The 26,954-nt window shown below is 47.8% G+C and overlaps 1 protein-coding gene across 1 annotated transcript in view; it reads left to right on the top strand.

Moving 5' to 3' along the window:
• The window catches only part of NOS2 (nitric oxide synthase 2), a 30,789-nt gene extending 19,579 nt beyond the window's left edge, over positions 1-11,210 (top strand). The window contains exons 17-27 of the mRNA XM_075904848.1: positions 136-310; positions 964-1,096; positions 2,144-2,222; positions 2,962-3,140; positions 3,332-3,495; positions 4,359-4,569; positions 4,924-5,011; positions 5,862-5,983; positions 7,190-7,338; positions 8,165-8,359; positions 9,978-11,210. Coding sequence (XP_075760963.1) covers positions 136-310; positions 964-1,096; positions 2,144-2,222; positions 2,962-3,140; positions 3,332-3,495; positions 4,359-4,569; positions 4,924-5,011; positions 5,862-5,983; positions 7,190-7,338; positions 8,165-8,359; positions 9,978-10,085 — 1,603 coding nt within the window. The 3' untranslated portion in view covers positions 10,086-11,210. The remainder of the gene's footprint in view (positions 1-135; positions 311-963; positions 1,097-2,143; positions 2,223-2,961; positions 3,141-3,331; positions 3,496-4,358; positions 4,570-4,923; positions 5,012-5,861; positions 5,984-7,189; positions 7,339-8,164; positions 8,360-9,977) is intronic.
• Positions 11,211-26,954: the final 15,744 nt, after the last annotated feature.

Genomic DNA, 26,954 nt, shown 5'->3' with positions numbered 1-26,954 from the left:
TCTGCCGTACACCTCTGACTGCCTCGCAGCACAGTTTAAGAAATACTGTAATAGACTATCCTTCAACGGATAGCGCTGTGCAATGAGAAGCCCTAACTTGATCCTCCCGAGACTCATGCAGGTCTCTTTGTGCAGATATGCTGTCTTCGGCCTGGGGTCCACCATGTACCCGGAGTTCTGTGCCTTCGCTCATGCCATCGACCAAAAACTCGCACAATTAGGCGCATCTCAGCTTACCCCTACAGGTGAAGGGGATGAACTCAATGGGCAGGAAGAAGCTTTTCGCAGCTGGGCAGTTAATGCATTCAAGGTAACTACAGTAGATAACAACCATTGTCCCGAGACCTGTCACAGCTAATGGTTCCTGGCTCTTCACTAGCTACATTGTCCCTGCAAAGAAATTTGGGTGGGGTGGGAAGCTACATACAACACACATAGTTAGTTACTACTAATGAGGGGACCCAGCTGCCCACTTCAGATCTGGATTTCATGTCCCAACATGTTAGGGATGCTTCTTTGGATCCAGAGCTTTGGTTCAGTCCATTATAGTGACAAGAGCCATTTGCAAAAAATGAGGATCTACATCTAGGTCTAGATTTTGACCTCCCCAACATTCAGGAATGATTTGGGACATGGTCTTATTTCCCAGAGCCCAGTTCTGCCACCATGCAGAGAAGTCCACATCGCTGCCTCACCTTGTGTAGCAGGACACACAAATCCTCTCAGTTTTTCTAACCAGATCTTATCTCAGTTGAACTGGTGGAGGTTGGCAGTAATCCCATTCAAGACCATGAAGAAAGCAATTCACATTAGGAATCTGGTCTATGTATTGCACTTGATATAATTACTAAGGCTATTACAATTATTAATGTATATTGTTTAAGATAGATGAGATTGTATGTGATCAGAGAACACTAAGAAATGGCAAAGTTAACCTTCAATCTTTTCTTTTTTTTTTAAAAGGCTGCCTGTGAGGTTTTTGACATACGTGGAAAAAACAGTATTCAGCTACCCAAGGTGTACACTGCAAATGAAACCTGGAATCCCAAGAATTACAGGATAGCACATGACTCCCAGCCTTTGGACTTAACTAAAGGTACTTCTCTTTCTCTCTGTGTGCCCATGTTGCCTAACATAGACACAGGTTTTAAGGAGGATTTAGGAATGAGATCAGCTCTGAGATAAAGCAGGATGGGAGATTTGATGTTCTACCCCAGGGGTGGGCAAAAGGGCCTCCACGGGCCAGATCCGGTTCACCAAGCGAGTGGATCTGGCCTGCAGAGGCCCTGCTGCTCCCCTGCCCTCCCAATTAGGGTCTGGGGGCGGGGGAGCATCCGAAGTCTTCTCAGCTTTTCCCCCGCCCTTTGGAGCGCTGCACTACTTGCAGGGCAGGGGGAGAGCAGAGAAGGCCGGGGAGTTGTATGAAGCTTCCTTTGCACTGCCCTGGCCCTGCGAGGAGCTCGCAGAACTTCAAAGTGCCATGTATTCCTTGTAAGGTGGAAGGAGGCTTCCTGTGCTCCCCCGCTCCCAGGCCCTGATTAGCCTGGGGGTGGGAGAGGGTGCCAAGCCTCTTCCAGGGTATGGGTGCCTAGTAGGAAGAGAGAGCAAAGGGGATCCCCCACCCACAGACCAATCATGGTCTGGGGGTGGGTAGCCCTGCCCCTTCCTGTTTAGGCCACACCCCTTCCTGTTTATGCTCCGCCCCTTCTGGGGTGGCCCTGGACTACTTCAAAAATGTTTCAAGTGGCCCCTGGGCAGAAATTATTGCCCACTCCTGTTCTACCCAGTAGGTAGAAGAAGCTCAGCCCTCATTTAGGTGACTATACGGTCTCTTATTTCAAGTTCTGTAAGACATCCCCAAAAAACCACCACAACTGGCAGCCACGTTGCCAAGACTGACCAATCTATTTTCTGTCATTGAAGGAGCACAAACAGCGATGCAGCATGCTCTTGACATACGTTTGTCTGTAGGTTCGCAGGCCTTCCTTGTCACCATAGCATTTATCTGCTTCCTGGGGCAATTAACTACTCAAAAATCTGGGTCAAAAGCAGCTCAGGTCTTTTCCACAATTACATAAAGATATCAAAGAGAAATTGAATCTCTAACTCTGGGATTAATTGTGGCCTCTTTTCCCCTCCACAGCACTAGCAGACACACATGCAAAAGATGTGATTCCCATGAAGCTCAAATTCAGGCAGAATCTGCAAAGTACAAAATCCAGGTATGGTACCTAAATCTTTTAGATATTTTAATATTTCTTCTGCTGGTAGTTTAAAACTAATCCCGAGATACAAGCATGATTGACTCTGTAGGCATTTGAGAAGGGGGGAGGGTTGAATGTCAGACCATTATGAACAGGCAAATAATGCAAAACATTTTAACACTACCTGTAGAATCTGACAGAAACCTTCCCCCTCGTTAATTCCCCAAATCCAATGGGAATTGCTAGTTAATTCAGAAAAATGTGTCCCCTTGAAAAAAATTGGCCAAAAACACCTCAGGTAACTAGTTTGTAATCTTATTATAATGCACACTGAGCCATAAAATGAACAAACAATGCTCAAAAGGATGCGTTTAAACAATAATATCCGCATTAGAAATAGATTCTGAAAAATACTTCCCTGTTTCCTCAAATAAGCCCCCTTCCTCGTCTTTCTAAATATAGCCTTCTTACAGGAAGCCGTGATGCAATCCATTCATGGCACATCACTCCTCTGGTTACTTGTCTATTTCAGTTAATACATGCTATTCAGAAGATTTGGGGGGGAAAAATCTTACTAAATTTGATTAAGACACTTGACTTAACCAGCTTGCAATTTGATGGAGTCTCCATAAATAGTCAAGTTCAGCAGAATCACAAACTAACCCACTTTGTCTGCCACTTCAGATGTGTATAATTCTGTGCTGCCAAAGGGAAGTCCGGTCACCACAGCCCTGATCGTGTCCTTTTTACATTTCAGCCGCGTTACCCTGCAGCTTAAGCTTTCCTGTGAGACTAATCAGGAAGTTCGCTATTTGCCGGGAGAACATGTTGGGATTTTCCCAGGCAACCGGCCAGAATTAGTCAGTGGCATCATTGAGCGTGTTACGGATGCACCACCGACCGATCAAATCATCAGGCTGGAAACCTATAACGATGGTAAGTTGGCTGCACATAAAATATGTAGCTGGAGTCTTTCATTTATTCCCTTTGTAGACACTCCTCTCAACCAAGTTGTAAATGTTTAGCGACATGCAATCTCCTTAAAACGACACTGAGAGGTGCACAGCCCTTGTAGCTGACAGATTCTTTGGAACGGGTTCTCAAGTAACTGTTTCTTACATTTCCAGGTGGCTACTGGACAAGTGACAAGAAAATCCCACCCTCCACACTTTCCCAAGCCCTGACGTACTTCCTTGATGTTGCTACTCCACCCTCCCAACAGCTGCTAAAAAAACTCTCTCAGCTGGCAACAGAGGAAGGAGACAAAAACAGACTGGATGTCTTGTGCCATGTAAGTGTTAGGAGTAGGCTTACATCAAAAGAGTTCTGTGCCTTGAGACATCAGTGCCCCTGTGATGTATGCAATAGAAATGTAGAATAGCTGTTTTCCATTTGATGTGTAAGCTATGGTAGTCCAAGACCATCCTGGATAATAGGATGGTATTATGGCTAGAGCCCAGGAATGGGAGTCAGGAAATAATGTATGAGACTTCTTATGGTATGAGATTTCCTGTGTGATTCTGGGCTGGTTATGTACCCTTTCTGTGCCTCTTTTGAAAGGGTATAATAATATTTCCTTGTCTCATCATGGGTGGTGAGAATTAATTCATGAAAGGATTCTGAAGTCATCAAGTGGAAGGTGCTGTACGAGCGCACGGGTAGACAGTCTGTTATCCTCCTTGGCAGGCAATTTGGTAAAGCAAAGAGAGAAGAGATTTATAAATCGCTGAAGTACAAATCATTAGTTGGAAGTTCAAGTCCCCGGGAGTGTCTATGGAGTTCAACAGCCGCTCAATAGCTTCCAGGATCAACGCGCATATGCCTACATGGATGTGCTGCAAGAGAGAGCTGAAAAATAGGTTCCCACTTCTACTTCCAGATCCAGGCAGATTCAGTCTGGAGAACAACTTCTGGGAAGTATATCAGAGCTTCCAAATGTTCAGTAAAAGCATCCCAACATTTTCAGATCACTTTCAGTCGGGTTTTAAATAGACTCAGGTTTGAAGGAGTCTCTTTTTATTTGAAGAATCCCTATCATTAGTTTAACACTAGCCTAAAATGTATTCTATAGATGACCTTTCCTATTACCCCCGCTCCCAACCTCAGTGAAACAAAAATGTCTTGTTCACATTTGTGATGGGTTTTGGCTTTCAGAGCTCAGAGGAGTACAACAAGTGGAAGTTTTTCAACAGCCCCACTATTCTGGAGGTACTGAAAGAATTTCCTTCCACCCAAGTCTCCACGTCTTTTTTGCTGACTCAGCTGCCTTTGCTGAAACCCCGGTACTATTCCATTAGTTCCTCCCAGGACATGACACCCAGAGAGATCCATCTGACTGTTGCAGTGGTCAGCTACCGGACAAAGGGTAATTCTTACGTGCATTTATTCTTTTGTTGCATGCAAGTTAGCTGGTACAATGATTAAGTAAACCGGCCCCATGGTGTGGTATAAAACACACTATATTAGCTAAGAGTTTATATTGTGATGCTACTCAGTAAGCTGATACATGCAGAATATAAATGACAAGGAAAATTTGCAGTCTAAACAGGGTCCACTACTGTTGGACCAGTAATAATCCTGCAGCTAATCTTCGGTTTTTAGTTAGCAGACACCCGTTTATGGACACATCAATTTTGTTTTGATGTCAGTTCAACTTCAAAAAAAGTTATTGAATTTTTTGTGGTTCTTCATGGATGCATTTTTCCCTTCCTCCTGTTAGATGGTCAAGGTCCTTTGCACCATGGCGTTTGCAGCACTTGGCTGAATACAATAGATCTCCAGGAGACCGTCCCATGCTTTGTGCGCAGGTGAGTGGATGTGCCGTACAAAGCACCAGTGGGAAAATATCAGTACATACGTCAGCTGCAGCATCAAAGAGTATCCCTAATAATAATAACAGTGTCCATATTTATTGCAAGGCCACATGGCCTAATGGATGGAGCATGAGGCTGGGACCCAAACACACCTGAGGTCTAATCCTTTGTGATTTGACCCTGTGCATGCTTCAGCAAAACAGGGATAACAACGCTTTCCTACATCAGAGGGGAATGGGCAGGATTAGCATTTGCACCATGCCTTGGAAATAGACAGCCTGGGCTACGTGTAGACTGGCATGATTTTCCTCAAATGCTTTTAACGGAAAAGTTTTCCGTTAAAAGCATTTGTGGAAAAGAGCGTCTAGATTGGCACAGATGCTTTTCCGCAAAAGCACTGTTTGCAGAAAAGCGTCCATGCCAATCTAGACGTGCTTTTGCGCAAAAAAGACCCGATTGCCATTTTCACGATTGGGGCTTTTTTGCACAAAACAAATCTCAGCTGTCTACACTGGCTGCGCAAAAGGACTTTTGCCCGAACAGGAGCAGCATAGCATTTCCACAAGAAGCACTGATTTCAGACAGTAGGAAGTCCGTGTTCTTGCAGAAATTCAAGCAGCCAGTGTAGACAGCGGGCAAGTTTTTCTGCAAAAGCAACTGCTTTTGCAGAAAAACTTGCCAGTCTAGACCCAGCCCTGGTGTAACCGTTGATTTCAATCTAACCCCGTGGAAATTCAGGCCACAGATGATAGATAATTGGTGAGCAATATTCGGGGTACTTAGTAGCAATGGATTTACCCCATGCTGGTTTTTTCATAACGACATGATTGCTTTTTATTGACAGCGCGAGCGGATTCCAGCTTCCCAAAGACCCCTCCACACCCTGCATTCTGATTGGCCCGGGGACAGGAATTGCTCCATTCAGAAGCTTCTGGCAGCAGCGTCTCTATGACTTAGAAAAGAAAGGTACAGTGGGAATCACCCCCTCAAGGAACACTGCCCCCAGGGGGCGCCATTCACCCAGAAAGGTCCACTGCGGGATACCGTTTTCACTAACTTGACGTACACGTGGCATGGAATTCACCCTCACGACTCAGCAATATGGGGCGCTGACGGTGGATTGGAAAGAGCAGGGTGAGCAAGAGACATGTACAAGGGCTGTAAGAATAGGGGCTGGAGGAGCGGGGAGAGCTAGCCAGGAGCAAGGAGCGTAAAGACATCCACCAAGCCAGAAGAAGCTTTGAGAAGAGATGCAAAACAAAACAAAAACAAAACCCCCACAATACAACAAAACAAGCCCCCCAAAAAACAGCAACCGCAAAAAGCCCCCAAAACAAACAAAAAAACCCCCAGCCCTGCCTACTTCCCCTCTTCTTTGGCATGTCTAATACCTTCATTTGCACTGGAAGGGAGCAAATCATGCAGCCTCTTGCACAGGGGTCATAGCGTGGAATAGCTTTCTTTGTGCTCTTACTACCTACCCCCGCTGGGGAGAGGCATAGGGTTTCGTTTACACTCCACTTCAACAGGAAACTGGGATTTTGCTGTGTGGGATTTTTGCCTATTCATTTAAGACAGGTGTGGGATACCTAAGGCCTGGGGGCCGGATGCAGCCCCTGGTTTGCCTGGATTCGGCCCCCAAGACTTGGGACTCCCCCCCACCTCCCCGCAGCAATGGGGAGTCCTCGCTGGCACTCCAAATCCCCCCCGCCCATCCACCGTAGGGCTGGAGCACACAAAATCTACTAGCCTGGGCCCCCCTAGGATCTGGTGAGGGGAATGTGGGGAGCATCTTTCAGTCAGGAGCCACATTAGCGAGGGTTGGTTTTTTTTTGGTTTGGTTTGGTTTTATTTGCTACTTATGTGTGGCCCTAGACTGATTTTTCTGTGGGTCAGCAGCCCCCGACCCCCAAAAAGTTCCCCACCCTGATTTAAGCCAAGTAGAGTTTCTGCTAGTGACATTTTGTAAAGTTAAATTATGCCACACGTATTTAAAGTCAGACCTAGCTCTCTCTCTCCCTCTCTATCTCTCTGAAATCTACAGAGGGTAAAACTGCTTGGAAAATTGCTTCTTGTCCTCGCACTGCATGAATAACTGCTGAGACAAAATTTAACATTAGCCCAATTATGGGCAATTACAAAGCCAAAACCACTTTCCAATGTTTGTTTCAGGAATTAAAGGCAGTGGCATGACATTGCTGTTTGGCTGCCGGCGGCCAGACATGGACCATCTCTACAGAGAAGAAACTCAAGACATGAAAAGAAAAGGCGTGTTGAAAGAGGCCTACACAGCATACTCCCAGCAACCCGGCCAGGCTAAAGTAAGCTTCATTCCTCTGCCTTCTAAGAAGGGGGAGATAGATCCCCACAGCTAACCGCTGAGTGCAGTGTAAAGTTCTCCTTTGAAATGGTTCGGTATTTTGTTTCTACTTATCATGCCTGAGTGAAGAAAGTCTCCAGGCCTTTGAAAACTATGAGAATCGTGCCTTTGACTTCAGTGGGAGCTAGCTGTATATAGCCAAGCTTTACATTATTGCTCTAAGGAAAGAAGATAACAAGAACATCCAAATTCAAGCGTCAGATGGAAAATCGTGAAGTGAAAACTTGTTCAACCTCCCCCTCCCCCAGTCCTAAATGTCCCAAGACAAGTTCAGACTAAACCCCTGGGGGGCAGATGCTGACCTCAGCTCTAATCACTTTGCACCATTTTGGTGACAAAGGGAGCCAGAAAGCAAGCAGAGCAATCACTCTGGGCATTCCCTCCGCTGAGGAGAATCCTTGGCTGGCAACAATATGAGGCACCTCAGCCTCTCTCCCTTTGACTGCTGCTGTAGGAGGGCATGCCAGACATGTCCCTAAGCGAGTGATTGTCAAGGCAATCTGATTGGCTCCTAGGGGCTGTGGACAGTTGTGTGTCGGTTAGAGCCACCTTTGGGCTGCTCTAGCTTATGTAAAGATCTGACTCCGCTTCCAGCTTAGGCTTAAGGCCGTATCTTCCCTCTGCTCCTGTTCAGACTGCAGTTTGGCTAGAGTGAGGGAGTCAGAGCCATAATGTGGAATTTGGGTTGGTTTGCGCCAAATCTAGATAACCCATAAGCTCAAACAGCACTAAAGGAGATCCTATTTGACCTTTCCCCCACTCTTCAGGTCTATGTTCAAGACATTCTTCAAAGCAAGTTGGAGGAAGAAGTGCACCAAGTCTTGCATGAAGAGGAAGGGCATTTGTACATCTGTGGGGACGTGCGCATGGCCCGGGACGTCGCCCAGACCTTGAAGGAGATGTTCGCGAAGAAACTGAAATTGACAGAGGAACAGGCTGAAGACTACATGTTCCAGCTGAAGGTAGGTGGAGAAGCCAAATGCGCCCTCTCCCCAGCTCACAGTAGGCAAGGGTAAAGCTAAAGTGTGAGGCGTGAGTTAAATCAGACTTCAGTGTAGTGACCAAGTGCCAACAGACAGGGTAGCAATTATATCAAACGCTAGTGTATAAATGTGTCAAATTCGGAATTAAAATGCAAGACCTGATGATTCATTTCAGTTTCTACATGCACCTGTTCAGCACGCGTATGGTGCACGTACTGATTACAGTATTGACCCCTAAACTGATTCCCAATATCCTGCCCAATTTGATCATGGATTTCCAAAGGGACAGGATTTGCCCATAATAGTTGGGTCAGTGACAGGCTTTGCAACAGGACCTGACGGTCAATATTTTCAGGGCACAGGGGACTGGCTGTGAATTGAGAAGGGAAGGAACACTGCGTTTAGAACTCTAAGCCTCCTTTGCTGGCTGCCTGGGGTTCTTGGCCTGGTGCAAAGGGACAAGAACTACAAATTTCAGCTTATCTGTGAGCGCTTAGGAGTTATTCCTACCACCAAAAGCTCACCACCACGGATATGGCTACACTGCTGTTTTTTTGTGGACGAAGATATGCAAATTGCACTCACATTTGCATATCTTCTTCTGAGTCTTCTTGCCGAAAAGGTTTTGCCACTATTTGGCCCTGTGTAGAGGGGGGCCAAATGTCGGGAAAAAAACCTCTTTCGCAAGACCCTGTAAAACTTGATTTATGAGGAATAAGGGGTCTTGCGAAAGAAGGTTTTTTCCAACATATGGCCCCATCTACGCAGAGCCAAACAGTGGCAAAACCTCTTCCTCAAAAAGAATAGGAAGAAGATATACAAATGTGAGCGCGATTTGCATAGCTTCTTCCACAAAAAACCAGCAGTGTAGCCATAGCCCACGTGTCAGTAGCACGATCCCAAAGACAATGAAAAGTGAGCTGCCAGTTTAGTGTTAAAACGCGCAGTCTTACCCTGCATTGCCCGGATGCTTCAGGGAAGGGGACTGGTGGTGTGGAGATGCAGGAATCAGGGCAGGATCTTAGGGATGGGGAGCAGGGCAGGCGGCTGGGTGAGGTTTGAGAGGCGAGGAGGGGGGTCAGGGTGGGGAGCCCCATCTGGCCAGGACTGACTTTCTCCCCCACACGCCTCCCCCATCCAGCAGGGTCTTCTTTCCCTCTGGTGCAACAGTGAAAGGCTGGGGGAGTGGCTGGGAGTAGGGAGGCTACTTACCTGGTCTTGTGGCCGGTAAGATGGCGGCGCACTCTCGTGACGGTACAACTGCCCCCAGTGGTGACACTGCAGGATAGCCCTCCCCTGCTCTTGCTGCCCCCAGTGGCCAGTCTGCTGTATCATGTTCCTCCGCACAGCAGGCCCTGCCCTTCCCATGTTCTGGGAAACAGTCCCATTCCTGGCACAGCCAAACCCTGACCTTGCTTTAAGTTACGGTAAGAGGAAGCTGCCTACCAAATTTGGTGGCCCAAGTTCTTACCATTGAGGAGGAGTTCTTGAAGAAATGGTCTCGCTGACAGACGGACTCACAGACAGACACACTTCAAAATACATAGATAATGGGACTCCAGACTGATTTTTTGTGTTCTGTGTCTGATTTTTACAGAGCCAAAAGCGATACCACGAGGACATATTTGGGGCTATGGTTCCACATGCCAGCAAGAGAGATGCAAGAGCTTTGAAACCCAATAGTCCAAGAACCACTCAACAGTGACTGTTTTAACCAGCATTTGACCATTTGTGATCTTTTTCAAATGGCAAGGGGCCAAATTATTCTTCTGAAGCATGTCACGGCATGCACATACATCTTATAGCAGAGTTTACTCTGAGCCCTGGTCTGCAATAGGACTTTATTTCAAAATAACCCCCCTTGGGTCAAATTTATAAGTGGAGTGTCCACACTACCATAGTCCGTTATTTTGAAATAATGGGCCGCTTAATTCAAAATCGGTACTCCTGCTTTTCATCAGGAATAACACTAATTCCAAAATAGTTATTTTGAACTAGCAAATTTGGGTGCTCCGGTACTGCTATTTCAAAATAACGACTCTTCAGAATAATTCAAACTAATTATTCCTCACTGCTTCCTGGGGCTCAAAGTTCGAGGTAGCGTATCCACATTAATAAGGCCTGTCTCAGACTAATTTTGATGCTTCCTCATAGTGAGGGCATGCTAGTTCAAATGTGTTAAATCGGGAGTTAAGTCTAATTTAGTCATTTTGAAATAGTTTCCTACTGTAGACATGGCCTTAGAGAAAACCTGACTTTTTATTAATTTAATTAAGCCTGTATTGCTATTTATTCTGAACCTTTTTATAATTATAATAATAGTTTGGGTGCAATTTATTTTTTAAATGCAAGCCAGGAGAGGATAAATGCCTTGTAGTTACAGGAATAAGATCTGTTCATAAGGGAAAAATCTAGATTTTTATCCATGATTTAGAATAACAAATTTTTGTGCAATAGATTGTTTATATGTGTATGTATTTATATTGAATTGTTGTACTGTCTATATAACATTCCTTTTACGAGGAAGTCACTGTACAGTTGTTGCGCATTGAAATGCTGGTCATGCTGATGATGTCAATTTGTAGCAAAGTTTCCCAGGAAGAAAGATCATCCTGAAATTGAAATATTTGTTGCCTGTCACCTAAAAAGTTGCAGGCACAAAATCTGCTTCATAGGATGATTCTCTGATCTGCTGCCGTTACAGAGCCCATGGAAACACAGCTCAACAATGCATAAGCACTTTATATGTTTTGAATTCTGTATTCCTCTTGGAACAATACTGTTTTATAATAAATTATGCCTTTCTAGTGAAAAAAAGATTGTGATTGTGAACTAGATTTGAGTGGGTCACGTACTATTGATTCAAGTCTGCAGAGAGAGCTGTGTGGGTGCCCGGCTGGACTTCAATGGGAGCAGAATTGGGCCTTAAAGAATTTAGGGAACCCCACCGCCCATGCAGTATGCCTCCCTACGTGAGATACCTACTTGGCTCACGCATGGGATTACAAACCCCAAACGTTCAGAAGATCGTGTGCCAAGTCCCCGCAAAATCATGAAACTGTCTTTAAAAGAGGTTTTAAACATTTATTCTTATTTGCCTTCTGATTTTTTTACCCTCTTGGTCCAACCTTTCTCCAAACTCAAGAGGTTTATAAACAAATTGAGATTTTTCATGTTATTGCTTGCCTCGGGGAGCTAGAACTGTAAGAAAAAAACGACCAAATATTGTGAGTCTACAATGCATACATGCTACAGCAGGAAACGTTTAATTACAAGGTCAGAAAGCATGAGGCTGCCAAGACAGATGAAAAGCCAATGGTACAGGCACAGTATATCAGACAGAGGGCAAATAGGGAGTAAGAAATGAAGGTACATGGCAAGTGTTGGATCCAGCTGTTACCAAATATACACACGCCCATCCGTATAAATTCAGAATGCTTCACTCAGCAGAACACAAGTGGTCCACTCAGTTATTTTAAAGACACCTTTCCCTCTATCCCCATAATAATTCTATGGAGGCTAGCAGGCATTTTTGAGGAGGGGGTAGGAGACATCAGTTCGGGTCATTTATTCCCCTGCAGAACTCACCTTCTGGCAACAAAGTTCTCCTTCAGAATCCAAAATCCATTCTTAGAGAAATGTGAGCATCAGTTGAATTACATGGGCATGAAAACCAGGAGACCCTGACAATAGGCTCTAACATATTCCCTGTCCTGAAGGAAACAAGATGGCGGACAGCCTGAATCCAACACTTCCTCCACAGTCCTGAGGAAGCGAGGGGCTCTCTCCACAAGCCCTCTTCCCTGCCCATCTTCCTTAAGGCTTTACCTACAACTAGGGGGTGTCTCTTCCATTAAGCAACCACCCTTCTACACCAACCATCATAATCCTTTGATTTGCTTTTTAAATGCTTATGTTTACTGCTATCATTCAGAGAGGGTCATAGTCCACTCATCTGGTGGGCCTCTCCGAACAATGCTATGATGGCATTCACATCAGCTTGCGAGCGGAATGTAGTGCTGTGATGCAAGTCATTGTCCTGTACTGGTGAGGAATTATTGAAGGCTTCCTCTTATGGGAACATGCCCTCCCATGTCTTTGTTAAGCCAGAAGAAGAGGCCCAATTGTTTCTGTTGCAGCACAGTGGTTGCATGATTTTCCCCCCACTGAGCCTGTCAGGCTGTTTGAATGTGGGACTTTTCTCATCTTAATTCCACCATTCCAGAAACTTCCCATTAACGGGAAGAGGAAACAGGGTGATTAGAAAGGGATAGGAAGCCGAGGTGATTTCTTCTCATTCATTGTGAATTGGCTTCTTATATAAACTGATCCTGACTGTAAATGAAGTTCCAGCGGTGGTGAAAGCAATTATGACAGGCTTCAGATCAGTCTGCACAGGAATAAATGGAACAGATGAAGTGTAGATGTGAAGGCCAATGGATAGTTATTGTATTTCAGGCTAAAAGCCAAAGTTCCATTTGAGACAGCAACATTATGGAACCTCTCTTTTTTTGAAGTGCTAAACACGTTCAAACAAATTTATTGTCCGATTACTGAGTTCATGACAAACCCCATTCAGCAAGGTACGAAAGCACATACAGACAGTCCCTGGGTTACGTACAAGATAGGGACTGTAGGTTTGTTCTTAAGTTGAATCTGTATGTAAGTCGGAACTGGCATCCAGATTCAGCCGCTGAATCTGGACACCAGTTCTGACTTACATACAGATTCAACTTAAGAACCCCAGGCGTCCCCAAGTCAGCTGCTGCTGAAACTGATCAGCAGCTGATTCCAGGAAGCCTGGGGCAGAGCAACTCTGCCTCGGGCTTCCTGTAGTCAGCCGCTGGTCAGTTTCAGCAGCAGCTAACTTGGGGACGCCTGGGGTAGAGCAGCTCGGGTGCTGCTGGGTTGGTCCAGTAGCGCGGCCGCTCCTCGGCGCTACTGGACCAACCCAGGAGCACCCTAGCTGCTCTGCCCCAGGCGTCCTGATTCTGCCACTGCTGAAACTGATCAGCAGCGGCTGAATCAGGACTCCTGGGGCTGAGCAGCTGGGGTGCTGCCGGGTTGGTCCAGTAGCGCCAAGGAGCGGTGCTGCGGGACCAACTGGCAGCGCCCCACCTGCTCTACCACAGTCCCCGAGCTTTGCTCCACATCTCCCTGGTCTGCTGGGGGGGCACTAGCTGCGTCCCCCCCCAGCAGACCAGGGAGGCGCTGAGCAAAGCCGCGCAGGACCCGGCCCGACCCGCGGCGCTTCCAGCTGATCTGGAAGCGGCCGCGGGTCCAGCCCCGGGTCCTGCCCACTTTGCTCCCCGTCTCCCTGGTCTGCTGGCTCCCGCAGCAGACCAGGGAGATGGGGAGCAGCTTTTCTCGCCCCGGAGGAGGCGGGCGGCGGGACCAGGCGAGAAAATCCCCGTTCGTAACTGCGGATCCGACATAAGTCGGATCCGCGTAACTCGGGGACTACCTGTACATTAATGAAGCACAAGTAATGCCTTTAAACTCAGTGGGCCTGTTTGCATATTAAAAGTTACACATCTGCTTAAGGACCTTACAGATCCCAAGCCCCAAAATCAAGTCAAGAGTTTAAGCATCCAACTTGCATCACCTAGAAGGAGACTGATGCTCTGAAAGTGCTGAACCTTCAACTTCTGAAAACCAGGAGTCTCGAGCTAGGCAGCCTCAAAAAACCAGAAAGAGCAGCCCACGCCTGTTGTTCCAAATCACAAAGATCTTGGCTACCATCTCACACATACACATGTCCCTACAGAGTCATTCAGATATACACCGCCCTTCCTCAACGCTAACGGCCAACCCTTTCTTTCCTTTCTCTACTGGGAATTGTTCAGGAAGGGAAATTTAGTGATGAAGGCCCGCCGGGGACGTAAATGATCTGGCTTCAGTTCCTGGCTCAGCTACTGACTTCCTGTGTGATCATGGGCAAATTGTTTACCCTGCCCTGGCTCATTTCCTTCTCTGTAAATGGGGAGGATACTTCCTACCTCACAGAAGGGTTGAGAAGATAAAACACCACCAGTGATTGTGGGGTGCTCAGCTGTTACAGTGAGATAGTTACTTGGATAGGACATGGAACATGTCTTAGCTGTAACTTCAGTGTTGTAGGGCTATGAATTCCTCCCCAGCCCCAAAGCTATCCAGTCACTAGGGAGAACACACAAGTCTCAGGGTCACAGCAGAAAAGGATAGGGCTTTTAAGATCAAGCTTCCACAGAAGGCCATAGATTTTCCCCTCTCCCCATTCTCCAGTGGCAGGTGGCATCCAATTCCCATGTCTCAGGGTGTATCTAGACGACAGGGTTTTGTCGACAAAAGTGGACTTTTGTCAACAAAACTATACCTGCGTCTACACTACCGCCAAATTCTGTCGACATAAAATCAACAGAACTCAGCAGTTTTGTCAATGGTGGTAAACCTCATTCTACGAGGAATAACGCCTTTTGTCGACAGAGTTCTGTTGACAGAAGGCGTTATTGCATCTACACTGTCCTTTGCGTCTACACTGTCATGTCGACAATGTAGCTTGCTTTGTCGACAGAACTGGATGTAGTCTAGACGCTCTTTGTTGACAGAAGCTTTGTTGATGGTAGCTGTCGACAAAGCCTCTATCGACAACAGCCTGTAGTCTAGACGTACCCTCATAGTGCCCAGAGCTAGGCAGGATAGAATGGGAACTCCCTCCTGCCTCTGTAGCCCAAAGACAACCTGGCTGTGTCTACACTGGCCCCTTCTTCGGCATAGCCATGCTAATTTAGAACTTTGGAATAGGGAAATGCGCGGGGGATTTAAATATCCCCCGCGGGATTTAAATAAACATGGCCGCCGCTTTTTTTCCGGCTTGGGGAAAAGCCGGAAAAGAGCGTCCAGACTTGAAAGTAGGAATAAGAGGTCCTCCGGAATAGGGCTTTATTCCGGAGGATCGCGCCAGTCTGGACGCTCTTTTCCGGCTTTTCCCCAAGCCGGAAAAAAAGCGGCGGCCATGTTTATTTAAATCCTGCGGGGGATATTTAAATCCCCCGCGCATTTCCCTATTCCAAAGTTCTAAATTAGCATGGCTAGTCCGAAGAAGGGGCCATTGTAGACGTAGCCCCTCACTTTAGAGAGCAGAATGGTCTCCATGGGAGCGGAGAACATCACCTTCATGACACACAGCCTCAATGACTACAACCAAGGCACTAACTCCATCATTCCACAAGGCACTTGTCAAGGAGTCACTTGAACCAGGTACCTCATGGAGCCAGCTCGGTGGAGGCATTACAGAAAACAAGTTAACACTGAATGGAAAAAGCTAACCACCAGGGTGTTTAAATCCATAATCTTACACATGGATTCAATGCAAATACTATCAAGATTAGATCTCTGCCCAGGCCTCATTACTTGAGTTGGAGCAGGGAGGGACTGCCCTGTCTGGTCTTCACCCAGAACTGGCCACTAGTGGAAGGAGGCGGTCCTTTTTATCGGGACTGCCACCTGCTGGCATTGTTGACATCAGAGGACCAATTCTCATTGGTTCAGCTTACAGCGAATCATGGGAGGGCTATCTAGGAAGCCCCTGGAGGTTCAAACTCACTGCTCTTCTTACACAGCAGGACAACATCATGGGGAGCTGGAGATGTTCTAAGGTGGCAAAGAGTGGCAGAAAGGATGAGGATGCATTGGAGAGGGTCCAGCAGAGGGCAATCAAAATGATTAGGGGGCTGAAGCACATGAGCTTATGAGGAGAGACTGAGGGATTTGGGCTTATTTAGTCTGCAGAAGAGAAGAGTGAGGGGGGATTTGATAGCAGCCTTCAACTTCCTGAAGGGAGGTTCCAAAGAGGCTGGAGAGAGGCTGTTCTCAGAGGTGATGGATGGCAGAACAAGGAGCAGTGGTCTCAAGTTGCAAAGGGGGAGATCTAGGTTGGATACTAGGAAAAACTATTTCCCTAGGAGGGTGGGGAAGCACTGGAATGGGTTGCCTAGGGAGGTGGTGGAATCTCCACCCCTAGAGGTTTTTTAAGTCCCAGCCTGACAAAGCCCTGGCTGGGATGATTGAGTTGGGGTTGGTCCTGCTTTGGGCAGGGGGCGGGGGCTCGATGACTCCTGAGGTCCCTTCCAGCCCTAGGATTCTATGAGAAGGCTGGTACGCCCCATCAGTGCTGAACAGCCTTGGTTCCACTCCAGCACAGCACATAGGACTATGCATTATTTTAAGCATGTGCGTTATCCAATTGACGTCACAGACAATATTTGGTGCATCTAGGCCCGGGTGTTTAGTGTCTTGGGAGACACAACCCTTAGCGTAGGGTCTGATCCAAAGCCAGTTGAAGGACATGTGAATCCTTTCTGTTGGCTTGAAGGAGCTTGTGACCAATTGTTTTTACCAGTAAAATCCTTGGATCAAGGATTGTGGGTTCCTGTGTGTTTGTTCAGCACTTAACAGGGGGGGGGGGGGGGGGGAAGGAGGTGCATGTTAAGTGCTGTACAAACAAATCGGGCTTTCTTGCACAAAAACTTGCCAGCTGTCTACACTGGCCGCTTGAATTTGCATAAGAGCACTGACGTTCTAATGTAAGAATTCAGTGCTTCTTGCACAAATACTTTGATGCTTCCGCTCATGGATAAGCCCTCTTGCGCAAGACTACTTGCGCAAGAGGGCCAGTGTAGACAGGCACCTTAATTTTTTGCGCAAGAAAGCCCGGTGGCTAAAATGGCCATCGGAGCTTTCTTGCGCAAAAGTGCATCTATACTGGGCATGGATGCCTTTGCGCAAAAAAAGCACTTTTTGTGCAAAAGCATCCGTGCCAATCTAGACGCTCTTTTGTGGAAATACTTTTAACGGAAAAACTTTTCCATTAAAAGCATTTCCACAAAATCATGCCAGTCTAGACGCAGCCAAGGAGGCTTGGTCAGAACTGTCACCTCTCGCCACTATCACAACACAATTTGGGCATGGCGACCCTAGGAAATTATTTCAAAATAACTGAATTGAAAATAACAACTCCTGAAATAACAAAATCAAAATAGCGTGTCCACACTACGAGGGAGCCTCAAAATTAGTTTGCGACAGGCTCCATTATTGTGGATGTGGTATCTCGCCTTAGAGTCCCAGGAAGCACTGGGGAGCAATTATTTGGAGTTACTCTGGGGAGTGGTTATTTGGAAATAGCAGCGTCCACACTAATGCTATTTCAAAATAACAATTTTGAAATAAGCATTATTCCCTAAGGAAAACAGGAATAGCAATTTCAAAATAACCAGCCTGTTACTTGGAAATAATGGGCTTGATAGTGTGGATGCGCTGCTGAGTATTTCGAAATAACTCCCTAGTGTAGACCAGCGCCCAATTAGTAATAGCACGTAATTATGAAGTCACTATTTTCCCTTCACCCATTATAACCTTGTATAGGTATGCCTGGCATACCTAATTTTAAAAAACTTAAAACACAACAAAGAGTCTAGTAGCACCACAAAGGCTAACAAAACATGTAGACCAGGCATGTCAAACTGGCATGTGGAGGGCCGCTTGTGACCCAATCGAAATTTTTTGGGGCCCACCAGAACATTTTTATAAAAGAGTGAAGTGAGGCACGCTGGCCACTCGGCGCACATGGCTGAGTGCCTGCTCACAGCTGGCCGGGCTGCTCTGTGTCGCAGCAGCTGCTCATGGCCAGCCAGGCTGCTCTGTGCACGTGCTTACGGCCGGCTGGGCGCTCTGCGCTGGGCTTTCCAGCAGATGCTTATAGCTGGCCGCTGTGGTCATGCTGGCCCAGCACCTCAGGCAACAATGTCAACTCTGGGACCCAGGTATTAGGTTGGGTGTGCCTGGCTCTGGGGGAGTGGAGGGTCATTGGGTTAGAATGGGGGTATGGGAGTGCCCGGCTCTTGGGGAGATGAAGGGGTTATTTTGTTAATATTTTGTTATTTATTTATTTACTAGCCAATTAGCCTGTCATAAAACGGGATTTTCAGGTCTCTCCTCCACGTCCTATTCCCTTTCTATCTCGGTCTTCTCTCCTGAGCCTCCGGTCTCTCGCTCCGTCTCTCTCTCTTTCCCCTTCTCCTACTGCCTCCCCCTCTCTCCCGACCTCAGCTCTCCTCCATCTCCTGCCTCTCTCTCCGTCTCTCTTTCTCTTCTCCCCCTCCTGCCTCTCGCTCTCTCTTTCTCTTTTCCTCCTCCTCCTGCATGGGGAGCGCAGAACCCAAACGGCTGTTTGCGCCGCTTGCTCCCGCACGGCAGCCTAGCACAGCGGCTGCTTATGAGCTCCAGCTACCCCCCCTGCACCGTTTCCCTTCACCCCAACACTGATCCTGCAGCCTCCCAGTTGTCCTCCACTTCCCCCTCCCCCTCGTTCCCCCACTTCTCCCCGGCCAGGGGGCGGGGCCTGGAGCCGCTGTCACGCCACACGTCACTGCCATGGTACTTGGCTGACTTCTGCGCTGCTCAGCCGGGCCGCCACGCGGGAGCAAGCAGTGCAAGCGGCCGTTTGGACCCTGCGCTCCCCATGCAGCATGGGCTGTCCAGAAGGAACAGCCAGCATTTCAGCAACAGCGCCCCCCAGAGGGAACAGCCAGTATTTCAGCGTTACAGACTCTCAGACACTGGGCTACTATACATATGACTAGCCAATTAGCTTATCATAAGACGGGATTTTCAGGTCTCTCCTCCACATCAGTCTTCTCTCCTGAGCCTCCAGTCTCTCGCTCCATCTCTCTCTCTCCTCCTCCGACTGCTTCCCCCCTCTCTCTCAGCTCTTCTCTGCCTCCTGCCTCTCACACAGAGGCCTGGCTGAGCGGCGCAGAAGGCAGCTGAGTGCCACGGCGGGAGGCGAAGAGGGGCGGGGTGGTGACGTTCACAGCCAGGGGGCTGCTGCATGTCACTGCCCTGCCCCCCTTCCCCTCCCACTGTGGTGCTCGGCTGACTTCTGCGCCACTCAGGCAGGCCGCCGTGGGGGAGCAAGCGGAGCAAGTGGCCGTTTGGGCCCCGCGCTCCCTATGCAGCATGGGCCACCCAGAGGGAACAGCCAGCATTTCAGCATTACAGACTTGCAGACATCGGGCTACTATATATATGATTCCCAAATAAAACTCACAAAACATATATTAATTTTATATCAATAAGTATGTCAAATTTTTGCAATTGCTTGAATAATTATATCTTTATGCAAAAAATCTCAAACTTACAAAGTATCTGAAATTTTCAGATGCCTGTTCTATTTGATTAACCATGTCGATGCTTGTTTTTATTTCAACAAAACAAGTTATGTATCATATACACAATTTAAAAGTATCTTAAATTGATATTTAAATTAAAAATTATGTAAAATTAATTTTAAAATTATTTAATATGAGCAAATAATGTTACACGTCAAATTATTGTAATATAAAATAAACCTAAAACATAATCTATAAAATAAATAACTACAACTTTCCAACTAAGTACATTTTCTTTGGTGGCCCTAGGGTTGCTAGGTGTCAGGTATTGATGCCTTCTGCCTGGTACATAAAATACTTTTTTTCTTTTTTGGTCAATCCATCTGGGAACCCTAGGTGGCCCTGAAAGCTATCAGATTTCATTTGTGCGGCCCTCAGTAGGCTTCGAGTTTGATATGTCCGATGTAGATGGTATCATGAGATTTTGTGGACAAACCACAAGAAAGTCACAGATTTGAGCGTTTGAATCAAACACAGTTGAGTTTGTTTTCCTTTAATGGAGACATTTTTTTAAAAAAAGGCACAGGAGACACATGAGAAAAATTCCAGTTAAATGAAAAAAATGTGCTGACATATAACCATCCAATCCATCTTGGGCCAGCTGAATATTGGAAAGGACTTTATCTATCCCAGGTTATTCTCAACTAGAAATATGCTTTTGAACTTCACTCAACTTTGCGGATGGAAAAGGAGCCTTGCATGTTACAGAAAACAGGTGTTTTTTTATGAAACTAGGTTTTACAAACTTCCCGAGTCCTTTGAAATGTTAGCAACACCAGCCGCTCCCGGAGGATCCCCTGCCCTAATTAGCAGCCCCAGGTGCTTCCTCTTGGTAGCCATGGGAATTAGAGCTTGTCATGCACTGCCACCCTTTGGTGGGCTCTGTGTATTGTCTCTTTCACCCTGCACACACACCCCCTCCTCCTGCCGTCACGCCTGAAACTGCAGCTTCCTGCTTGAGGCTTGGAGGGTTGCCAGATGGTTTATCAAAAAATACCGAACCCGTCCCCCTCCCCCCCCAAAAAAAACACCAGGAAAAAATTCTGTCGAGGAAAAAAAAGGGGGGAGACCAAAGTTGTTAAGCAAAAGTTGCACCACTCCCTCCAGTTTGGGGCCACACACTAACCCCCAATGCACCCACCCCCTCCCCCTGAGCCAGGCCCCCCCCAGTCTCCCAATTCCAATGCACTCACCCCTGCTTCAGACCCAGGCCCCCCTAGTACCCGCCCCATCCCAATGCACTCACCCCTGCCTCAGACCCAGGCCCCCCTAGTACCCGCCCCATCCCAATGCACTCACCCTTGCCCCTGAGCCAGGCATCCCCAGCACCGGGAGCTCCCCACCTCAATTAAATTCCTCCCCCCCACTCCACAGAGCCAGGCACCGGGACAGTCGGGTAAGTTCATCTGACTTTTAAAGTGGCTGCTCCTGTCACCCGATCCAGCCACCTCGGCTCAAAATGTGTAGCGGGAGAAATCATGTGGTCAGCTCCCGGGTCTCTGCTGGTCACGTGGGCCAGAGCAGCGTGCACTCCGTTTCCACCCCAGCCCGGCGCCTCCCCTAGCGTGGTGCCCGGCACATGCCCCCTCTTGCCCCCCGTCACTACAGCTCTGCCGAGCTCCCCCACCCCCACCAGACGTGGCAGGGGAAAATTGTCCCCGCCGGGCTTCCGTCCAAGGGAAACAGGAAATACCGGACATTGCACATGTTGGGTATTTTCTGGTTTTTTTTTTTAATCGGACAGAGCCCGCAAATACCAGACTGTCCGGGTGACTACCGGACACCTGGCAACCCTAGTGGCTTGGTCCTCTGGCCCAGTCGCTACATTCCTCGCTTTCCAGAGAAATCAAAGGCCTTCTGGACCAGCTGTGTTCTGCCACACTGTGCCATTTTCCAGTTCCTGGTAGGGGAACCAGGTCTGCCCTGTACACTGGCTTCCAGCACAGGGGTTCGCTAACAAGCAGCCAAGCTCTGTGCAGCCCTACCCCTTGCTGCTATTCCTCTCTGCTTTTTTCCTGCTTATCTGTTTCCCCCTCTTTCTGGGTTTGCCAGCCCAAGCGCCCTCTTCCCAGACCCAAAGCCACGGTAGATAACTTCCTTGTAGCCTCTTGCTGATCACCATGTCTGGAGTTTATATAGGGCCCGTCTCATCTTGCCAGCTGAGCCCCTTTCCAGTTAATGGCCTGCGCCCATCTCCTCCTTCAGGTGCAGGCTGGGCAGTTAATTGGCCTGCCTCACCACTTTCACCCCTCCAGTCCTGTGTGGGTGGGGGGGGGAAGGTTGCTACTCCCCATGCCTTATGAAAATTGGCTGATGAATATGCATAACTCAAACATGCTTTCAGAGAGGTAGTCACGTTAGGCTGTAACGAAAACCAACGGGTAGTCCTCTGGCACCTTAGGGCACGAATAAACTACCTTCCTCTTTCAGACGAGGAATGGAAATGAAGCCGATCGAAAATTCAAATGAAGCACGGGTTTACAAATCGCGTGCTTCATTTGCATAATCACTTGAAAGCGCTTTTTAAAAAAACCACCTTTTTCGAAAGAAACCGTACTCCTGAAAAAATGAGGTTTTTTTTTTAAAGGGCGGGGGGGTTATTTTGAAAAAAGGGTGGTTTTTTTTCGAAAGAATCACATCTAGACTGAGGTTTCTTGTGCAAGAAAATCATGTTGCCTGTCTACACTGCCGTCTTGTGGAAGAACTCTTGCGCAAGAGGGCTTATTCCTTGTGAGGTGAGGAATAACTCTTCCGGAAGAAGCCCTGTTTTCTGACACTGTACTGTATATTTACTTGCGCAAGAATGCGCGTGCAGTGTAGACACCCGGCAAGCTTTTGCACAAGTACAGTTGCTCTTGTGCAAAAAAGCCTGCAGTGTAGATGTAGCCATACTGCAGCAGTAGCCTTAGAGCAGGGGTGGCGTGGGGCTCTTCCCCTCCTTAAAGTGCAGCTCGCGAAGCTGCCCCTGCACCTCTAGAAACGGCTTCCGGTTCCCTGTGCTCACTGGATGCAGGGGAGCCATCTGGCACAGCAAAGCAAATTGGCACTGGCAAGATGGCGCCGGCCGATAGGGATCCTGATGTGGCAAAAAAGCCAAACTGGAGGTTTTTTTAAAAGGGCAGTGTCCTTTTTTTTGGCTCGGCCGAATGCGGCTCTAGGCTCTTTGCACTATATCCAACACTATTTTGGCTCTTTGCCTGTAATGGGTTGGCCACCCCTGCCTTAGAGTAAGAATCTGCATGCATCACGTTTCTTAGTACAGTATATTAGAATTGGCTGGCATTTGGCTTAGTAACTTTGATCTGTCTGGTTTCACTTTCAATCACTTACATCCTACTTTTTATCGTTTAATAAAAATACTTTTGTTTATTATCAAGCCCCGTATAAATAATTGTTACTTGGCAGGGAGGCAACCACCGTGCAGCTCTCTCTTTCACTGATAAAGAGGGAGAACTTCTAAACTTTCTCTGTGTAAAACTTCAATACAGAGTAAAATGGATTTATCTGGGGGTTTTGGTCCTCTTTGGGGGGCTGTTACTCCAATTCTGTGCCTTATCTCGGGGAGACTAGAGTTTCTGGCCCAGAGGGCAAGATGGTAAGACACTCTAGGGCAGGTGGGCAGGCTCAGTAGCATGAACTCAGTAGCACTGAGTGACAATCCCAACGGGGCCCCTAAGATCCAGCACATCACAGGATGGACACCCCATCACATACCCTCTACCTCAGGGATGGGGATGCCTCTCTCCTTGCCTCTGCCTGAGCTGTGCCCACGTGTTGTCTCTCCCTTGTTCTGTTTCTGCCACCCGGAGAGGCAACTTACGCTGATCCTCCCGCAGCTCCTTCACTTGCCCCACAGGATCCCCAGCACCATTTCACTCAGATGCTTAGTGCTCCCTGTGGCTTGCTCCCTTGCATGTTAGTTCCTATGCCTGTCTGGGCTCCTCCTTCCCAATCGCCTCATGTGTTACCGCCTTACTCCCCCCTAGTGGTATGAGGGAGGCCCACCTGCAAGGTCCTTGGTCACTGCTGGCATGTCTAGCCAGACAGCCTCTGGCATACCCTGGATCCTGGACACAACCCCCTTATTTCCTGTTTCACTGGGGGTCCTGCCTTCCCCTTCGCTATTCTGCCCTTTCTGAACAGGGCGGTGCCTCTTCAACCTCCCTCTGCCTTGGCCTGGGAGTAGGCCATTCTTTGGCCTTTTCTTGTCTAGTCCCCGTTTTTGGGCTCTCCTTCCCCTCACAAGCCACCTCACCACAGGCAAAACAGCTCCCCCCCCCCTGCTTCCTATTCTCCCCACGGATTGAATTATTTCAGGCTTTCTTGTTTTCCTTCCTTCTGGGTAAGGCTTCTTGTCTCTGCAGAGGTGGGGCACTCTTTTTGAGCATCCCCTTCATCTGCAGGCATAACGCTGCTTTGGTTGGGCCCACAGCCTCCTGGGCCTGGTATCACAGTTCCCTGTGAGCTGTGTAATTGCCACTCAGGAGAGATTCAAATGCTGCCCAGCTGATTAGCAGAGTGCCCACAGCTAGGCTTTGTGTTTCTCCTGGTGGTGCCCATTCATACACACCTCGGTGCACCTAAAATATTATTCTGCACATGAATGGCAAAAATACGCACATGGATGGAAAAGATTAGAGGGAACATTGCCTGGGATCTCTCTTCCTATCTTGCTCCCTCCAGCCTGTACTCATTTCTTCCTACAACAGCTGACATACATAACCCTGCTGTTCAGCTAGCCTGTTCAAATAGCTGTACAGGTACCAATGTGCCTCCCACTGGGTATGTCTACACTACCCCACTAGTTCGAACTAGCGGGGTAATGTAGGCATACCGCACTTGCAAATGAAGCCCGGGATTTGAATTTCCAGGGCTTCATTTGCTTAAACTGGGCGCCGCCATTTTTAAATCCCTGCTCGTTCGAATCCCGTGCCGCGCGGCTACACGTGGCACGAACTAGGTAGTTCGGACTAGGCTTCTGAGTCCGAACTACCGTTACTCCTCATTCCACGAGGCTTCATTTGCAAGTGCAGTATGCCTACATTACCCTCCTAGTTCGAACTAGGAGGGTAGTGTAGACATACCCACTGTCTTTGAACGTTCTCCCGTACTCGCCTCAGCACCGTTCACCCCTGCTCTTTCTCAGTTCTCTTCTGCAGGCATGTTGACTCTGGAGTCCAACCTGGGAGGTGATAGGAGCCTTCTGCAGAAAAAGGTTCTGCTCCTGCAATTCCGTTGTTTCTTTCCCTTTTTCTGCAATGCCTCTCCACACTTGGGAGAGGAGGCAGGGCCAGGGTGGAGCAGGGGCAGGAAGAGGTAGGGTGAGATCTTGGGGGACGGGCGGAAGTGGGGGCAGGGCTTGGAGCAGAGGGGTGGGTCTAGCACCTCTCTCCCCTCTAGTAAGATGAGAAGTTGGCACCTCTTCCCCAGTCACTGAGCTAGCTGCAGGAATGACGTGATGGAATCACATGGGCTGTGTTACACGGACGATCAGATCACGTGATCACAATGTTCTCTTCTGGTCTTCATCTTTGAAGGCCACCCCAGCACCCTAACTCAGATGTGGGGCTCTACTACAGGTACACGGGCAGGCTTGTAAGAGAAGTTACAGAATGTGCTTAATTGCTTGGCTCCTTGGCAAATTACAGCGGAGCAAGCCAGGAGATCATCTGCAGCACACCACCTTGCTGCTCTCAGTAAGGCTACGTTTACACTGCAGCACTAGTTCAGGATACCAGAGGTAACCCAAAATAGCTATTCCGCATCTTGAGCATGTCAGTTATTTTGCATTATAATGGGCTCGCTATTCCGCCATCCCTGCAAACCTCACTCCACAAGGAGTAAGGGACGTTTCGGAATAGTGGTTTATTTAGAAATAAGTGCTGTGTAGAGAGCGCCAAATTACGAAATAAGCTATTTCGAAATTAGATCGAAATAAGGTAGGCAATTTGCATAGTTCAAATTGTGTTGCTTATTTCAAGCCTCAGGTGCAGTATGGACGCATCTAAATGGCCCAATTTTCCGTTAAGCTGCATGGCCGTCTATCAAAGGCCATGTAGGTGCTCATGTAATAATATGGGTTTTCTGTAGCCATATCGGAAGGCCTGTAGCCATATTGGTAGGCCAAAAACAAAAGCCTTCTTCTTCAGCCAGACTGAAGAGCAGCAGCCATTAGCTGTAAAGCCTGGAGTCATACTCACATTCCATCTAAATTGCATTAAAATAGTGTCACACCAGCCTGTGAGAAGGAGATCCTGTCCAAATGGCCCCCCGCTGTCACCAGATAAAGAAACAGATCTCAGGATGGGACAGAGAAAATGTAGTTAACAGCATTTCGACTGGCAAGAAACTGTTTACCAATAGTTGTGGTTGTGGAATCCGCAGTCTAGGATTATTGTCCTCACTTTCCTATTGTTTGTCTGTGTGGTCTCTGTCTGGTTTGTAACTGTTTCTGTCTTCTGCATAATTAATTTTGCCAGGTGTAAATCAACTAAGGCGGTGGGGTCTGATTGGTTAGGTAATTCTGTTACGGTATGTTATGATTGGTTAGTAAAATTATACTAAAATAATTGGTTACAGTAGAGCTAAGCAGGACTCAAGTTTCACTATATAAACTGGGGTACAAGGAGGAGACCAGGAAGAAGAAAGAAGGAAAGGAAGAAAGGAAGACCAAGAAGAAGGAGGGAAGACTTGAAAGAACTCAGCTCCAAGACCCAGCCTAAGATCAGAGCTACTACAATTCTTCTGCATGACTTTGCTTGGCCAACAGGGGAAGTCTGCCTGCCTGTATCAGGTTTGGGGAGTATGACCCCGTGTGCTTAGCCTGTGTATTCTCCATGCTTGGGAATTGTCAATAAATAGAGAATAGGAATATTACTGTGTAAGGCTCTTTCAGTGGCAAAAGATCCAGCAAACCCGCAGGAAATTCCATCCTGAGCCCTAGGAATCGGGTATGAGTCGGTGTGTAAATTAACAGGGTTGTACCTTGAGCCCCAGGAACTGGGTAAAGGTGTTTGTCCCTAAAGTGTGGAAGAGATAGAGAAATTTGTATGGGGAACACTCATGGCTGTGACAGGAAGTTGCCTCTTCTCTAACCACAGCCCCAGATCTTTCACATCCAGGGCCAGGCCCCAAGCCCAGGTACTGCTGTGGGAAGAGGGTTGAGGGGTGTCCTTTATCTCTGACATGGCCCTAAGGCAGCCTGTACCAAACTCCTCATCCCTGGGCCACCACAGAACCCACACCCCCAGCTGGAGCCCTTCCCCTCCCATGCACCCCAGTCCTCTGCCCCAGCCCTGAGCCTCCTCCCACCCTCCAAACCCTTCGCCCCACCCAGGCCACACATCACCTCCACATTGGTACCCATA

The sequence above is a fragment of the Pelodiscus sinensis genome, chromosome 21 (assembly GCF_049634645.1).
Source record: "Pelodiscus sinensis isolate JC-2024 chromosome 21, ASM4963464v1, whole genome shotgun sequence".
NCBI classification, from domain to species: domain Eukaryota; kingdom Metazoa; phylum Chordata; order Testudines; family Trionychidae; genus Pelodiscus; species Pelodiscus sinensis.
The sequence above is the reverse complement of the archived record's forward strand: the minus strand, read 5'-3'. Positions and strand labels throughout refer to the sequence as shown.